The 18,251-nt window shown below is 32.8% G+C and overlaps 3 protein-coding genes across 3 annotated transcripts; 1 reads left to right on the top strand and 2 right to left on the bottom strand.

Moving 5' to 3' along the window:
- Positions 1-101: 101 nt before the first annotated feature.
- LOC100650693 (mediator of RNA polymerase II transcription subunit 31) lies at positions 102-2,132 on the bottom strand. Its single transcript, XM_003398672.4, has 4 exons — positions 1,733-2,132; positions 1,230-1,319; positions 861-1,148; positions 102-322 (listed from the first exon to the last, which is right to left on the bottom strand). Exons 1-4 carry the CDS (start codon positions 1,797-1,799, stop codon positions 285-287), a joined length of 483 nt encoding a protein of 160 aa, XP_003398720.2. The 5' UTR covers positions 1,800-2,132; the 3' UTR covers positions 102-284.
- Positions 2,133-2,431: 299 nt separating this feature from the next.
- On the bottom strand, positions 2,432-4,935 carry LOC100650818 (transmembrane protein 18). The gene is made up of 5 exons (XM_003398673.4): positions 4,631-4,935; positions 3,707-3,824; positions 3,580-3,634; positions 3,406-3,499; positions 2,432-3,310 (listed from the first exon to the last, which is right to left on the bottom strand). Exons 1-5 carry the CDS (start codon positions 4,685-4,687, stop codon positions 3,173-3,175), a joined length of 462 nt encoding a protein of 153 aa, XP_003398721.1. The 5' UTR covers positions 4,688-4,935; the 3' UTR covers positions 2,432-3,172.
- Positions 4,936-9,062: 4,127 nt separating this feature from the next.
- Positions 9,063-16,967, top strand: LOC100650933 (clavesin-1). The gene is made up of 5 exons (XM_003398674.4): positions 9,063-9,429; positions 15,102-15,442; positions 15,650-15,778; positions 16,183-16,417; positions 16,727-16,967. Exons 1-5 carry the CDS (start codon positions 9,306-9,308, stop codon positions 16,759-16,761), a joined length of 864 nt encoding a protein of 287 aa, XP_003398722.1. The 5' UTR covers positions 9,063-9,305; the 3' UTR covers positions 16,762-16,967.
- The last annotated feature ends 1,284 nt before the right edge of the window (positions 16,968-18,251 follow it).

The following is an 18,251-nucleotide window of genomic DNA, read 5'->3' as shown; positions in this document are numbered from 1 at the left end:
TTTTACATAATAATTATTGAAACATACAGATATATACATACTTTTCATTATTCTGTCGTAAATATATTCTTTTATTTTCATCTTTTAGTAAAAAAAAAAAGTTTTATTTACACAAAGCTTTATGTAAAAGATGTACAATGTTTCAAGATGAATTAAATTCTATAAATGAATACAGAGAATGGACTTACTAAAATCATTAAAATTCGCATCTTCTATCCTTGTCTTCGATAATTTCCCTTTTTTCCAGTCTTGAAGCATAAAGAGTCATAAACATTTATGAACAGCTATTCATGTTTCAGCATCATTCGTCCAAAATCAGATTCTACAAGTGGAGGGCCTTTATTTCAGTTTGTTTTCACAGAATGTTTACAATATTATACTTCTCTAAACTCAATACTTATTATTATTGGAATTATTATAATGTTCTTCGTTTATTTAAGAGAGTTAGTGTCTTTTTATTTATAAAAATGTCTTTTTATAATTATTAGGTGCATGAATAAATTCTTTCAGATTTTTATGCAAAATGGAAGTTTTATTGTTGGATAGAATTTATTTCCACACCTATTATTTTAAATATAGCATTAAATATTTTTGTTTCCTAATAAATGATATATGAATAAATGATATAGCAACAGATAGAAGGAAAGAGGGAGAAGTGTAATCACAGATATATTGAGAACATAGAAAAGTACTTTATTTATGACTTATCACAGCCAAAAAACATAACTAAAACAATTCTGATAAGGAACTACAGTTGTAGACAACATTATATAACGTTATTTTAATATTGTAGTTCTCATGGACCCATTTAATAGTGAGTTTCTCATATATTACTCAAGGAACTTTAGGTTGTACAATACCATTATTCTGAGGATTTGCATGTTGTGTTTGCTCTGCTGCAGTCTGTAACAGTCTTGTTCTACGTCTGGTATAATGTTGCCATAATAAAATTTGCTGATCGTCTATAAACTTTGTACATTGAGAGTTTACTACTTCTCTTCTAAAGTGCTCGTATTGTAATAAATCTAAGAAATACAAACACATAGGATATTTCAAATACTTTGCATATTCTGGTTCCTTCCAGTACAACAGATATTTAAGATAATTTATAAATGTTGCATCCTTAAAATATCCACGTTGTGCTAAAACTGAAAAATAACAATTATTAGTATTATCATAATGATCACGTTGGTTATTATAACAAATATACTGCTCGTTGTTCAAAGTACAATTTAAGTAATTTGGATTTGCAAGACACTGAACAAACTCTAATTCAACTTGAAATCTTAAGCGTTGTTGATCATCTGTTTCTGGGCCTCCTGAAAAACAAATTATGCATTTAGTAAAAAGTATTGTATTCAACACCTAATATATACTAAATTATTTATGTTTAGTTTCAGCATAAACTAACGCTTAAATTAAAATTCAGACTAAATTACGATTTAATAACTCAACTTTATGTATAGTAATTTAACCTAAAAATGATTAAAGAACGAGTAAATTACGACTATTATATCTCCCAAAATTTAATTTTAAAGTATATAAATATGAAAGAAATTTTCTCTTCTAATTTAATAACTTAATAAAATAAAACTTGGCTTAATAGAATTTCATTCATTCTACAATTATAATACATGCATTAATAGAAATAAGGAAAAATGATATGATAAGTATTTTTGGGAAGGAAAAACCTTATTAATTTTAAGAATGGTAAGAACGTAATGATAAATACCGTTCATTCCAATAAAAGATGGTTTTCTGCCTTTCATGAGACCCGGAGGATCATCCAAACGGTTCATAGTACATTAATTTGTAACTGTCGATTATTTTCAAGCACACTAGTTATAGAAACACTAATTTCTTTATGATAGAGAAAATGACGTATAGTTAAATTTCTTTGAAACGTTTGTACAGATTTCCGGAGTAGTTTTTCTACAATTCTTTACGGTTCTTAAGGTTTTTGTATACATATCGGAGCTTATTTCGAAATAGGTGAGTTGTATTGTATTGTAAGTTGTAATCACGACCGTGTTGTAAAAGAGACCAGTGGGAAGATGGCCGATACTTATGGGCGAAATTCAGTCAAATGTACGGTCCATGAACTACTGCCTCTAGCGATCAGATGGACGAACTATACACACGTTTTTTTCTCCGGCGCGTTTGGTGCACGATTTTGCCCATAAGCACCGGCGATCTGCTTAATCATCTCTGACTCTATCTGATATCATAATCTTGTAATGAGTCGGTAATACAGGAAATGACAAGAAATCCTCGGTTTGGTTTTTGATTTAAAAAATTACTACGTGTTAAATCTATGCTACATCTTATTAATGCTCCTACGATAATATGTGGATATATCAAAATTACGTTTGAAAACAAATAATGACATTATTGATAGAAAATTGATACAACAAAAGAGAAATACACTATATTAAGAAGAAATATTTTATTACTTATATTCAATCACGCGTTAAATATTGCAACGGCAAGAAATTGTTCATTTACACAAATGTACAACACAAGAAATTCTTAACTGTAGATATAATATATTCGTTACATCTTCCAAGATTTCGGTTCTGAGAAAATTATACTCATTCACACATACATACATACTTATACATATATCTAGAGCCATTATTATGTAATTATGCCTTTTTTTATCAGTTTTCGCAATAAGCAATATGTGTTACAATAGTAAGTACACCGGTAATGTTTTAAGAACACTGATCCATAATGAATATTTCAACGTTAAACTAAAAGCAGAGAACCGTTGGAATGTACCTTAATATAAGATAACAGTATTCTCTCGAGAATTATATAATATCTTGTAATTTTCAAATTGCGTGCCATGCCGCAATTTAGCACATCGTTGATTTTGAATAAATAAATTATTTGCAAGCTTCTGAATTCATGTCCTAATCATTATATATACACGACATAATATTGGAGACAATCAACCGACGGTGGAGCTAGTCAATTTCAATATGAATGACAGTAATGATTATGTCGGCAGTAACGTTTTAAAAAAATGCTATGTTGAATATTCGCCAAATTTTACAATGCTGTTATATACTACCCTATTTGAGGTAAAAACAAGCCAATGCTTGTTTCATAGTATGTAATTTACATTTTTATATTTTGTGTTTTCCATTCTTATTATTGGACTAGAATGTTATTCTTGCTTTTCTCTTACAACTGTTCCATTTGTGTTCACAGATTCATCTTCTATTTCCCGGTTCCTTGCTTGTTGCCTCAATTGTGCTCTCTTCAAACTGGTCATTAATTGACTAGATTGATAAAGCCAGCTTGCCTAAAGATGAGAATCGAGGAAACAATACATACTATTAAAAAAATATATGTATATATGTTTGTTTTAAACGTTAAACGACATTTTTATCTACTTACGATCATAATCATGCAATTCATCAAGATAGGCACAGAGAACACTACAGATATAAAGAGCCCATTGGAATCAAAATATTGTTGCCTTGAGAACAACCTATTAAAATCAAATAAATATGTTATCTCAAATACTTATCAAAATAATATGATAATTCTTAATAACTTAAAGATTCTTACATCCAGTTAGATGCAGCAACTTCATTGATGCTTTCAGAGAAATATACCAAAAGTACTGCAACATGAACGCTTCATTGCAATAACTATGTACAGTAGATAAATTATTTTTAATACGAAATATACTTACACAGAGCAAGGAATAACATAATTTGAAAATTGGCATGGTTTCTTGTCATTAACGCAGTCATTGTGACAGCAATATGGAAAGTTAACAATAATGCAAGCCATGGATCCCGCCATTCAATCTGTTTAATTCAATTCTTCAATGAATTATAATTTAATTCAAATACGTAAATTACTTGTTTATATGCTCTTTACAATGGTATATGTTATATAATGAAACAAAAATATCTAATAACAATCAGGTATATAAAATACCAGCAAGTTGTTAAGAAAATAAGACAAAAATACTTTTTACATAGTTACGATTTAATATACATATCTATAATTGCACATTTATATATTATCGCATTGTACATATATATTAAATAACGTGAGTCTGCTGTTCGTGTGTAATAGATATACTGCCAAATCACGTTTAACGAATGAACGCGGGAACATGTCACTTTGATGATTGACATATAAAACCGGGCCTATAATTTATCCGTATCTAGAAATGAGACGGAAAAAACGGCCTGTAAGCCGTGCATCGAATAAGCAAACAGTGATGCATGCACCAAAAATAAATTCTCGGCGAAAATATCGGTCAATGGTTAATATTTATTCTGTATTTCATAGCTGCTATTGCGAGCAAACCCAAGTCAAGCCGTACAAACGAGACCGAATAACGAAATAAATTCTTGAAAAATGCAGGTATAATAATCACATCACCGACTGAAATGGTTGACATTTGTGTCAGTATTTTTACATTGATACTTTTTTTGCCGGCGGTACTGAAAATGAAAGTGATCTAGAACGAAAGGGAAATAAGCAACGTCCTTTCAAAAACTTGAATACGTCCAGAGAACAAAATAAATTAAGGGGCATCAGTCGTGGACGAATAAAACGAAACTTACGTAGTAAAAATGAAAGTAAAATTTTCGTTACTTACGCTTTGTAAAAACGGAAGAATACCGTCGATCGGAGATTTGACTTGATCCTCCGACATGGTGTCGTTAGTTAATAAAATTCGGGCCACGGCGCCCTACTACAACCTCCTTTTGGTCGACTTGGACGCCAAAGGAAATAACGAACAATGCAAGTGTGGATAAATGTCGCGAACACGGCGACACACGGAAAAAACAACGATCGTAGAGTCGTAGCAAGAACGATTGCCCGTCTTTCTCTTTCGTTGTCTCGTCTTCCTCGTTTGACGCATACACACGGCTTTATGGAACTTAACAACGTTACACGTTTGAGACGTACATAGAGAATTCACCGTATGTGCATACAGCACCATCTACGAGCATGGTGCAAATTTAAATACAGCATTCGCCGTCGTCGATATGATATCGACATTGCGGTACATACCTGGTCCGAGCGAATAACATGTAAAAGCGTGATTCCTCGTGGAAAAATAAAAAAGATATATAGAATGAATTCTTTTTCATTTTCGGCTTAATTTTCGAGAAAATCGAGTTCGGAAATCTATCAAGTATACTTGAGCATGGCTAATTCCGACTTGGACAGGATTAAATAATCGACAGGAGGTCACTCTATTTGTGAAGATAATGTAGAATAAGATTTGTCCACCTAAGACTTCATTTTTAACAAAATAAATTCACAAATTTACTTTCCTCGGAAACAGAGCGTCCTGTGAGCGAATTTTACCTTCACACGAAACAATCGATTTCTTTGATATTTTATCGGTAAATGTAAATTAATTCAGTAGTTGATAAAAGCTTGATCTTACGACTCTTTTAATAAAATTGATATCGTAATAATATAATTATATTTTTTCTGTTTGTAGGTAAAGACATGAATTTAAGTAGTCAAAAGATAAAATTAACTCCGCTTTATAACATGGAATTCCGGATAATGGTATAAAAATGTGATACTCAGTTTACTTTAAAGTAAACAATCGATTTGATTGCATTACCAAACACTGTGAAGAGAAAAGTTTCTTTGCACGTATTTGGTCACGTGCTGCACAATGCAGATATGTATATATGCAAATGTGAATGCGGTAAGTTTAATATAGTCTTTAACCCTTTGATCATCTACTTATATTTGCAAGAACGAAGAACATGATTTATAATTTTCGCTCGAAATGAAAATTCGAAAATCGCTCTACATCGATCTGGTGTTTTAAAATACAAGAAAGCTATTTTCGAAAACGCTATATTATAGGAAAAATATAGAAATACAATTTTTCACGATATAATTCTATTTACGAGAAGCATTTTCTTATTTACACGTTTTTTATTGGCAAGTCAATATATACAAACACGAAAAAATGGATGAAATATGTAAAATCTATACAAGCCTGTTAATTCCAAGTAGAATTTAAAATGGATGATATGTTTGCGTAATCTGAATAATGCAATGCAATAATTCGTAATGATTATGATTCATATGATTATTCCATGTTTGAGCTAGAAGTAAAAGAATCGTAGCGTCGATTTCGAAAACAGAAAAAATGAAGAAACATTTGCGATTAGGAAATTTTTTAATTAATTAAGATTAACAACAAAGATAAGTTGATTTCGGTTAGTCCTGGTAAATGTAAATGCAAACGTAAATGTAAATGTAAAAAAGTAGACGACCTCTAAATAAAGAAATTATTTTTTGAACAACGAACCTCGTGTAAATTCATGTTATTGTTAACACAATTCAAGAATTACGATCTATGACGTTTAGGATATATGTTTCTGTATATTACGTACATTCAATGCATTTATGTGGCTATCAGTCCTCCATAAATAAATAAATACGTATGCCAAAATACATAATAGAACTATAACGTACGCTTTTCTTCCATTCGATATCTTCTTTCATTTATAAACGACTAATTAATGTCACAATTAATGCAAAGTAAAAATATCAATCGATCAACGTAATCTGACTATAATAATTACAAGGAATAAAGTGATACATTACCTTAACAACGACATAACAAAAAGCTTCAAAATATATACAACGTTCCATCTTCAAGTCGTGATTGCAACATCGAAGTCTTCGTTCTACTGGGATGGCTATTTTGTTTTCGGATTGCGGTCGCAGTTTGTTTCTTTTTCTGCTATTCGATATCTGATTTTAGTTGTTGTAACTTGTTATGAAGATGGAAACACAGTTAATTCGTTATTTTGAATCGAAGGAATACATAAAGTGTTGGACTTTAATCGTGACCTATTTCGCTGCTCGGATATTCACAATTCATGGAAAACTATCATAAATGACTGTAACATATTGCTAAAGAATATTATGTTGGAATCGTTCTATAACAAAAATTTTCTGCGTATTTTTGAACGCGAAATTATCGTTCATTTCATCACCATTCGGTTTCATTACTATTGTATCTACTTGATTAAGAAGTAAATTATGAAAATATTATAAGAGCGTATTATATATTAGCGATTATAATTATACGTGTAGTAAACATTATAACTTATCGTTTCTTGGAAGAAAAAGAAATCGTCGTTTTACCAAGAATATGCATTCGTTCGTTGGATAAATCAAAGGACGCACGTATCGATATATACTGTGTTAATTGTATTAAAACTTTCTACTACGCTTTTACTACAATTGTAGTTTCTTTAATAAAATGCGAATTTTAGAGAATATTTCTTCAATAGTTGCTTTTTAACAAAATCATGTATCGTTCGTGAATCGAGAACGACATGTGATAACGGTTAATGTTTACTATGCACAAATCTTCATAAATGCGCGTCATGAGTTTCAAATACATAGAATTTAAAAGTATAAATCTTACGATCTTAATATGTTTTCAGATAATCCTCTTACATCCGAAGAAATTGAGCTTTTGGTCATCTTTGATGATTCTTGTATCTTCGTGCGATTGTGAAGCTCGTTGCTTCAAGAAGTCAACTCTTTACGTAATGTGTCACCAGTTTTAAACAAAATGCTTTCAATATTCAATATTCAATTACTTTCAAACCTTTCTTCGCATCTCTTTATCTCTTACCCCCAAGTAAGATCAGAAACAAAAGATGCCGCAACTATTACCAATCTTAAAATGTACATTTATTCGAAAATGCAGTTAGTCTTAATTGAAGATGATTTTTAATTTGCTTTGTTCGTAATTACAATTATATTTATTTTAACGTAATCAACTACGCGTTCAATTTTAAGCGAAGAATACCTAAAAGATCAATTTTTCTATCCGCTTTTCATTATTCGATTCTTCTTCACGATGCAACTAGTTTCAAGCGACGAAAATTCCAAAATTAGCTTCTTTAATAAATTCTGTTTTTCTCGACAAAGTAGAAAAGGCTCGAAATGTCTATATTTATATGGAACCTTCGTTCATTTTCTAACGCAACCAATTTCGAAGAAAATTCCGAAATCTCATTGCCTCAGCTTCCAACTCCATTCCAATTCTAAATTCATCCTCGTGTATCCCACGTAACGATGAGGTCAGATTTAAGTAAAAAAAGGCTGAAGAAACCTCATTTTTACAACCATTCTGGTTAATAGGAAATTTAGAAAATTTCCTTTTTTCGTCATTTTACAGATAAGATTATATAGTTCAACTCAATCGCAGACTCACTCTCGATATCGTCGTAACAATGGTCACTGTTTTTTCGATCAGTTACGGAGAGACGCGATCGCGAGGAAGCGCGTCAACGTGAGTCGTAAATTCCCGTTTCGATTCGAATAATCAACGCCACGAACAGGTCGACCATCTTATTTATCTTAGGATAATAGGGGTGGTTGAGTGAGTATAACACTGCTGTAAACAGGTTTCCAACAACTATGTACAGAAGATATTTATGCTGTCGCGTAAGGTATAAGAGAGGTAGATGGATGATTGACGGGTGGAAATCCGGTAAAGAGATGTCGACTGATCTCTAGTTGAAGATTAAGCGAAGTCCGGTGACGATGTTATCGCAAAGGAAAACTGTTATTCGGTGGCGATTGCCCTACCACTGGTATCTTGCGGGTGGAATCCTGGGAAACATGAGAAAAGCCATATCTATATTATATATATAAACCCATTTCTCCTATTTTTATCCGATGGAGCAACAACTATAAGAAACCTTTTGAGTCGAAAATGTCTTATGCCAATTGACGGACTCAACGATTAATCAAAAGGTCTCGTTTTATGAGAGTTCCTTAGGATTATTGCTATCCGATTAATTATATGTGCATGAGTGGTGAACGCCTCGACCGTAGAGAGTCACCGGACGTAACAGTCACTGTTCAATATGGCGACTGAAATTATTTCGTATTGCTCTGATATAAATATAATAGACGATCGGTTCCTCCGTTCGACCGCTGCTTATCAATCGATGACTCGCCGGTGTACGCGATCACTACGTTTCCGGGTGGCAGTTTTATCAAGTGACGCGCGTTCAATGTGCCTCGGTTTCAGTGTACAGTGTACATTAAGCGACACGAAATCAACTGGCGGAAGAGTCATAAAATCGGACCGTCGTCGCTGCGTACCGATTGGACTTTGAGCGGTCAAAGATTGGACTGAGATGGTGGACTTCTTCTCGTGCAAGATATATCAGGTCACAGATATATCGTGGTTGTCCTGCTGTGAGGATCGTTTTGTCGGTTGTTAGACATTCCATATACTGTTGGGAATATTAAGCAGAAGTATGTCGTTTGAGTTGGATACAACGCCACCGGGACCGGAAGCCCTGGCTGTCGCTGAAAAAGAGCTCCGGGAGACCGAGAATAACATAAAGGAGGGACTCGCAGCTTTAAAGAAATATATCGAGGGTGAGTTTCCAGCAAATTTCTTTCGATGTTCTTTTTGCTGATCGTCTTTACTTCTGGCTTTATCACATGTTTAATTTCGAAATGTTTTCTCATGTAATTCTGTCGCTATTTTTCTTTAACGCGATGATGGATTCTGTAAGAGTTTACAGAATATTTTTGTTTTCGGTATTTGACAGTTGGTTAGGGTTTTAGCGAAATCTATTAGTTTTCGATATTAATAAAAAATTGGCAGCGATCTAATAGGGAAATGTAAGATATCCGTGCTCTAAAATTTTATCTTCGCCTTGAAACTTTCGTCTCTTAAGGGAAGAATGTTAGACGCACGATGCGATAGTTTTCTTTTATGCGAAAAGTCAAAGATTATTTACCTCGATGTGAAGCTTCTACTAATCGATACGATAAATCGATGAAAGCGATCTTAATCTTCGTGGCCACCAACGCTCGTAAACAGGTGAACCATTACATTTTGACGTCGAGTTACGTAGCCGTTGCCGAACAAAGATATTTGACATTTTGCGTAAGTTCGATCGACTATCTCGCTTCAGATTTTTTAATAAACGAAGTCGGTCGAAAACATTACGTACTATATGCTGGATTTGTTTTTCTTTCCATTGTCATCTATACTATATTGAGAAATTATCTTATGTTTAAGAAAACAACTAACTGGCGATAATGCGCATAACAAACACACAGTTCATAAGAAACTTCAAAAATATGTCATACACGATAGCCACTTCGTTTCTAGATTCGACTTTTATTTCCAATTGTTTTAATAATATTCTCTGTTATGCAATAAAATTTGTATAAATGTGATAGATATAGCACGTTTTATATAACGATTAACGTTGTTTGTTCGCACGTTCATTGCTATAATATGTAAAAACGCAATGTTCGCAACATTTTAAATTTAAATGAAAATCAATATTCAGTAGACGGTGTAAATCAATTCACGAAGACGCCTTTTCTTTAACAATCGAAAAAAGAAAACTGTTGATTTTTAATAATTTATTTGCAAAATTTTTATCAATTCCAGTTAATTTCAATAGATATCGAAAAGAGGTGGAAAAATATCGAAATATCTTTGAAAGTGTACAGAATTAAGAAAAGTATACGAGATATTTTAACATATTCAAAGAATTCACGTTATTCTAGTCAGCTCCGAGTGCATCAGAACGTTCACTGACGGTCATCATCGCCTCTTCGATAAGAGCTTATCGGTGTAGCTGTACAGTAGCGCTCGAGTTTTCGTTTAAACGCTGTCTGTGTTTCACAATTCTTGAACGTTGATAAATACAGTCAACACAGCAGGTACCAGGATGAAAATGATCAAAGATCGTTGGTAATACAATTGATTAAATCTGTATTGATAATATCGTGTACCTTGACCCTTGACGCTGAGAGGTAAAGAGACCTGTATATCGAAGATAAGATTCTCGTTGTATGGATAGAACCGTGTCATCAATGCCAGAAATAGTGCCGACGGAAAAACATTGATACTCTTTGTTTTATACTTTTTCTTCGTAAATTAGATCGATCCAATTCGATATATTAATATTGGCCAAATATGCAAAGAGAGAATACTTGCCAAAGGGTATAGAACAAGCTTCTTCTTATCTTTAAGCAGTTGCGAATATTGCTGAAACGGAATTACGTTCTGGTTAAAAACTTTTGGCAGTCACTCGGTCTATGCGAGAATGTTGTGCAACTTTAAAAGTTGGTACATATTACTTTATCATTTAGGGAATAAGGAAATATACTCGAACGTCTTACAACACACTGTGTTGAAAATACCGTTGTGACATAGTACGGTGGAAAAATTGCGACGACCCTACTTATAACGTAATATTCGACACAACACAGAACGAATTGACCGCTATTTTTATGAGAGACTTTCAAATTCTCGTCACTAAAAAACATACAGCAAACTCTGGTAGGACTGATTATGTAGTTTAAATTTTAATAGATTCGCAATAGAATTCGCCTAGTTTATCTTCGCGTAATTTATTTGCGGATAATATCCACTGTAGACTAGGAATTTATCACTGTTATCTCGGTCTGTTTAAAAGTTTCTTTGATCATTGGAGATAAAGTATAATTATAGTTTTTGTTAGAGATCGAGCGCAAGCAAGCAGTTTTGTGCAAATTGGAATTTGATATATCGGATGATAGCATTGCAATGACTTTTTCGTTTATTGGTAGCTAGAAGTCTATCGATGAAAGCATAATTTTTTAAACGTAATTCAGCATACGTAATAAAGTTCCTTTTTCATTTTGATCGCTTGTCCTGTTCCGTTCCTGGAACTTCAGGAATGAGTCGCAGATGAGTCGCAATTTCCTTAACAAGGAATACCGGGGCAATTTTTTACGGAAGAGGTTTCGCTGTGAGCACGCGAGGACAGTTCGATCTTCCACTACTGTCGTGACTGATGAAATGAAAATTATTTCCCGAGTGAAATATAGTTTCTATATTGAATTGGATGAATCGAACGAATTATAAGGGGATATTATTGAACAACTTGTGCGCGTGTTCGAATAATTTCATAAAATTCAATAGAGCGTTCCGAAGATTTGCATCTATGGATCTAATGGAAGATTAGAACTCTTTTACTAGTTATGAAAATCTAGTCGATAATCGATCATTTGTTTCATTATTCGACTGCAGATTTTTATACATTTTTAGAAGATTTAATTGTTAAATAAAATTTAACATATATATGTTTCTAATACAAGTATTTTAGTTACATGTCTAAATAATATAAAAATAGAATATTCTTTATAATTTTTCGTGCATGAAACAGCTTTTCACTTTGTTTCACTGTTCTTATAGATTTTTAAAAATATTCTCAATTAAAGTGGTTGCTGCAAGAAGGAGTCAGTTCCGGTAATTTAAGTAAATAAATACAAAATAATTGAAAGCCAATCAAACTTATATCACCTTCTGAAACGTGCTACAAGTACATTGTCAATATATGCTTATGACATAGCAAATTTCTCAATGGTAAATAAGCACTGGGAACGAAGATCAAGTACAGTTAACAGACAGGTTTTCTAATTTAATTGCAAGATCTCTATTTACTTAGGACACTTCGCACGGTAGCGACCATATCGCTTCTATTTTGTATATTTAGGTAACTGTCACAACGGCATACTTAAGCGTCTCGATTGAATATTTATGCGTCTTAGTGTTACGCATTCAAATCATTGCATACTCGTACTCGGATAAAAATACGACAATTGTTACGTCCCGTAAGATAATCCGTACACCATCCCTCGTCATCTGGCCACCAAAGGTCCACGTATCGTTATTCACAGCTTCAATATTCTTATTAATTTGAAGGAATTTCTAATCCTGTAAGTGTTTTCGGTTTATGGACGATCCTTATGTTTATTGTACGCTCTTATAAATTACGAAGAAAGCGTTATCTACCTAATGCGAAAAGCGGTTATTTCCCATGAACAATGTCATTAACGTTGGCTATAATCAATGGACATCGCGGATCGTTAGCCCCACTTTCCTAACGAAAAGTGTGAACAACGAATCCTTTCTTCGTTCAAAAAGCACACTTGCACCGTGCTTTCCTCCGTTTTATGTTTTTACTTTTTGCGGTTGTCTTTGCAGCCACATGCGGTTTTCATTGTATAAACATATGCATAAACAGCAATACTAATACCCAATGGCAATAGTAGTTGTGTTTAAAATTCAAGAATCTATGACTAAAAATAGTTAGCTATTTAGAGTTGTGTGAACATAGGCTTACAATCGAAACACTTTTAGGCGTTTCTTGCCTAATCGTAGGCATGAACTTAATCACCTTTTGTGACGATCTTCACTACGTTAACTTAACTTTTTTCTATTCCCCTTCTTTTCTCCCTCTTCTTTTCCCCTATTTGTTTTATTTCAACCCGTTTCCTCCGTTTCTCGACAACTTCGTATTTCCTGCTTATCTTACTGTCTCTTCACATTCCCGTGCCAGTATCTTCCAACGATGATAAGAGAATGTAATTGTAGATATTAAACAAAAGCGTCGAAGGCAGTGAATATTGATATAAGGAATAATTAAACGTCTAAACATTTTTGCGAGCTGTACGAATGAAATGCGTATGAGCTGGCTCTGTATTTTGTAACTTTTATGTAGATTTTTAGTTTTCAGAATGTTTCGTATATAATTGGTTATAAAATTCGGCTAATTATATAGAAAAGGACACGTCTCAACGCGTTTAATAATTTTGAAATATATTGTCAAGATCGATATTCTACACAACTTTCTTCTATACATGTTATCTCAAGACCGCTTGATCTTCGCTTTTCCGAGTTATTTGGAAAAAACTTTGATATGGCTTACGTTACGATTACGCTTCGTTCTGAAGTAGCGAGACGCGTTTTTACGTAGTCCAACTTAAACTGAATTCATCGATGAGATAAGCAACCACTTTTAATATTGTATAAATAAAAAAGAAAAATGAACGGATCATGGATTGGACAATTAGGCGGTCAGCGATGCTAGTGCGAAATAATTTTCAATGAATCCATCTATATAGGAACTGATATATGACATATGAACGCTATACCTTATTTGTCCATTCGTTACGTACAATTAATAATTAGAGTCGTGCTTATCTATATATGTATGCCAGTCACATGTAGCCTAATGATAAACACGCGGGATTTTAATCTTTTAGTTGTACGCAAAAGTATATTTCGTATACATTATATAGTATACAGGGTGCTTCAATTTCTCTCCAACCAAACGTTCTTGTCAGTACATTTTATAGGTCAAGATTAAAAAAAGATCATATAAACACCATTGGAAGTATTGTCAAAGTTTTATAACAAAAGAAAAAAGAAAAAAAAAGATATACGAATGAGCAGTAACAAATCTGCTTTACTACGGTATAAAGCGCGAATAGATCAGGAATATTTACATGTAGTAGTAGTTACAAGGTATCATAATACTTGTGCGGCTCCAACTCTGATTTTACTAATCTTGTGATTGACAGCGACAAGATTGAATTTATCAATGTTCGAAATTTTCGTTTATTACTCGTTGAAGTTGATTACATAAAAATCCAGCCATCTATATATGGTATATACATGGCATTGTATATACGGTAAAATGACGTGTAGTGGAAATTAAATTTCATTGAAGTTTTTTGTCAACATCTCGGAAACGAGGGCCGGGCGATAGTTACACGTGTAGGAAAAGATTGTTCGAATGTTAACGTTGACAACATAATCCAAGTTCGTTGAAATCGGTGAGGCGTATCTTTTTCTATGTAATTATCAAAGTTCGTAATTTCATGTATCTATAAAATGGACATATTATATCGAGAAAAAGTTTTTACAAATGTTCGGGAAAAATTGATGATTTCAATGAAAAAAACCTTTGTCACAAAGTCTATAAATCTAGGTATATATATATAATTCTTCCGCGATATAATAATAGCTGTACTTATAATAATTATATAATATGACGAACATTGTGTTTAAAAAAAATTGATACACATTATATTGAGCAGAAAAAGTTAATACTTTTTCTATTTCCCTTATATTATTATACTTCGTTACGAGATCTTCAATCCTAATAGCTATAATATTATTCGTCATACATTTCATACGTTTTAACGTTATTTATCAAATTAATCATTAATAAATTTCTCATTTTCATTTTCAGACGACGAGACACTCTATTTTCGTACGGACGATTTTTTCCTTTTAATATTCCTGCGACCATGCAAATTCTACGCGAAGAGCGCCTACGAGCTGATGAAGAGGACCGCCGAGTTTAAAGATAAAAACGCAGCTCTGTTGTCTAATTTGATGCCAAACGACGAGAAAGTCGCTATACTCGAGCACAACGTGGTGAATGTCATCAAAGGAAGAGATCACAAGAATCGAAGAATACTTGTCGTTAGCTGCGGAAAGTCTTGGGATCCGTCCGCTGTCAGCGCCGATCAAATATTTCGAGTGTTGTATTTGGTTCACCAGCTTGCCATCTGGGAGCCGCTAACTCAGGCAAGTACGATAGAAATTGTCGACGGACAGGCTGGTTTTATAACGCTGTTGGTTTTGTAACGTTCAATATACTCGTGATTATATGGTTATGTAAAATATCACAGACTGTAGTCGTAGCTGAGAAGTTTATTTCTTGCTTTGGTAGTTCGTGACTTGCTTTTCAGACATGCTTTTATGTTCGTGTAAGAAAATGATCCTCATTTACAGATATACGGAACTGTCGTCATAATGGATTTCGATGGTCTAAGTATGAAACAAGTGATGGGCATGACACCGTCCTTTTGTATGAAACTGTTGACGTTTATTCAAGAAGCTATGCCTCTGCGTTTGAAAGAGGTTCGTAGATAACTTTGATTTAAGGATTTTGTAATATTTCTTACTATCTCGTAATGTTGCGCGTTGTTACGCATGAATTCTGGATTTTGATAATTCAAACGAAAACTATAGGTGGAAAACACGACAAACCGCACTAGTTTTCTTATGGGAAAGGGATTTTTAAATTCAATGCACTGCTACCTATTTTCACCTAAACGAATCTATTCTAAAAACTTTCGAATTTTAAAAATTATGAAAATCTTCAAAATCCGGATTAATGGAACTAACTTTTAGACCTTCCCATAAATGCGCGAACATCTGTAATTTAATTACGTATGTGATAAGATCGACCCAGAAGTGAAATTACTTTACGTATAGTTTTAACGCTTTTGATTAATAACGTCGACGATTCTAATCGATCGTAGGTACACTTCGTAAAACAACCATTCCTATTCAACATGGTGTGGCAGATGTTCAAGCCCTTCGTGAAGGATAAGCTAAAGAAACGTATGTTCTTCCATGGCAACAAGATGTCCTCCCTTCATGCATACATTCCAGTTAGTCACATTCCGAAGAACTATGGGGGCAATCTGCCGGAAATCGATTACACCAGTGCCAATTGGTATCCTATACTGCTTCAGCACGAAGATAAGGTCAAAGGTAAGATTTAATTAACCTAATTGAAAGCATTCGTTCCTTCCTGTCGTACGTTATATAGAGACAAAAATCGATGTTGCATTCGAGTCTTCTTAAAATATATGCTTTATATTCTTTAAAAATATACATTTTTTATAGAATTTACAAAGGACATAAATATATCCTTTTGTCTTATAAATGGATTTAATAGAAATATGTCGATTAAAATATGATAGAAGATCATAAAAAAGGAACACTTGAATGAATCGGGATGAAATAAAAATTTTCGATATAATAAAGCAAGAAACTGATACGATTTCTTTTATTTTTCAGAGTGGAATTCGTACGGATATCGTAAAAGTGAATAATGAATATCGAAAAACGAAGAAACTAAAACAATGAAACATTCGAATTATACTGTGATTACATTCTTGTACAAAGTATGTTAAGAATACCAACAATTGCTGACGTTGTACATTTATGACGGATTTATGAAATTATTATTAAGTGTATAGTTTTGTACGAAACATGATTATTTCTGTATATTATAAATGATATTTGGTCACTCCTAAAATATCCTTTGACAATGAAAAATATGTTTTTAAGAGAAGTATGAACGATGAGACTATAGTGCAACAATTTTTAGCTTGATGCACAGACGAAACTAATTTTATCGCGACTTATTTAACATTTCCTATGCGATCGAATTTTTTTAAAAATAAAAATATTTCAAGCTCGCACAATGTACGCAAAAGACTGTAATTGGTATACATGGTATACATGACTTTTGTTTGCATCTTCTTAAAATGCAGAGCAAAGAAGAAAATCCGAGTAAAGTATAAGCGTAAAATAAAAAAAGACAGAATAGTGAAAAAAAGAAAGTAGTTAGAATAAGACTTTTGAAGCAGATGGTTCTGCTGATAGGTAATTTTCTAGTCAGGTAGTGTCATCTTCATAATAATTTCTGAACAGACGAACCAGGTTTTCGAATTGTTTAACTTTTACGTCTCAAAAGTTCATTTCGAAACCTTTCTCCGTTTCAAGTACAATTTTCGCGAACCTGTTCCAATAAGAGTTACCTTTAAAAAATTATGCAAATTTATGCAAACTTATGCAAACTTATTTGTAAATTTCGAAAAATGTTATTATAATATTCGTAAGTCTCGAATATATTGACAATCATGAGGAAGTAAACACAATTAGAAATTCTAAATAGGAATTCAATGAAATCCGTTTAAATCGAGCTTGATGTTAGTTACAAACATTCTAAAATTACAATGCGTAAAGAAGAAGGTTAATTCTTTATGCATTTATATAACGCTTTCGAACTTGACTCGAGTCGTACAGGTCAACTCGATTCGGAGTGCAATTCGAAACTGAGCTAAAAAGAAAGTTTACCGTATAGTACGTAACGACGTATAGAAATTTTTATATCATGCGTGACCACATCTTCGTATTTCTAACTTCATTTTAACGAGGCGAGAATATAAGAGGAAGAAACGAAAATGAAAATAGGCAAAACAGAGAAACGAATTTTATAAATATGAATTTTATGAACATAATTTATTAACCACATCGAGTTGTGTTATTAACTAAACTTATTAATTATTTCTCTAACGTACATCTTACATATAACGGTAGGCGAATAATTCATATTTTTATGAATATAATTTAGAAGATGGAACGTAGATAGCAAATTTATATTTTACATATATCGGATATATTGAAAATTTTCGATGAAAAATTATCGATATTTGAACTGTTACAATTTCGTGATTCGTAGAATTTCGTACAACAATCTACTTGGGTTCACTTACAAGCTCGAAGCTGCTGCCTCGTTCACAACATTTCTTAAGCT

This window comes from Bombus terrestris, chromosome 11 (assembly GCF_910591885.1).
Source record: "Bombus terrestris chromosome 11, iyBomTerr1.2, whole genome shotgun sequence".
Lineage (NCBI taxonomy): Eukaryota > Metazoa > Arthropoda > Insecta > Hymenoptera > Apidae > Bombus > Bombus terrestris.
This window is presented reverse-complemented; position numbering and strand designations above follow the sequence as displayed.

Bases quoted from the DNA above. Each gene is read 5' to 3' on its own strand.
- LOC100650933 (XM_003398674.4), top strand. From the start codon at position 9,306: ATGTCGTTTGAGTTGGATACAACGCCACCGGGACCGGAAGCCCTGGCT. The intron at 15,443-15,649 runs GCAAGTACGATA...CCTCATTTACAG, and splicing joins TCTGGGAGCCGCTAACTCAG to ATATACGGAACTGTCGTCAT. The intron at 16,418-16,726 runs GTAAGATTTAAT...TTTATTTTTCAG, and splicing joins GCACGAAGATAAGGTCAAAG to AGTGGAATTCGTACGGATAT.
- LOC100650818 (XM_003398673.4), bottom strand. From the start codon at position 4,687: ATGTCGGAGGATCAAGTCAAATCTCCGATCGACGGTATTCTTCCGTTT. The intron at 3,825-4,630 runs GTAAGTAACGAA...TGAATTAAACAG, and splicing joins TTCTTCCGTTTTTACAAAGC to ATTGAATGGCGGGATCCATG. The intron at 3,635-3,706 runs GTAAGTATATTT...TTCATGTTGCAG, and splicing joins TATGTTATTCCTTGCTCTGT to TACTTTTGGTATATTTCTCT.
- LOC100650693 (XM_003398672.4), bottom strand. From the start codon at position 1,799: ATGAACCGTTTGGATGATCCTCCGGGTCTCATGAAAGGCAGAAAACCA. The intron at 1,320-1,732 runs GTATTTATCATT...TTTGTTTTTCAG, and splicing joins ATCTTTTATTGGAATGAACG to GAGGCCCAGAAACAGATGAT. The intron at 1,149-1,229 runs GTACTTTGAACA...GTTATTTTTCAG, and splicing joins AAATCCAAATTACTTAAATT to TTTTAGCACAACGTGGATAT.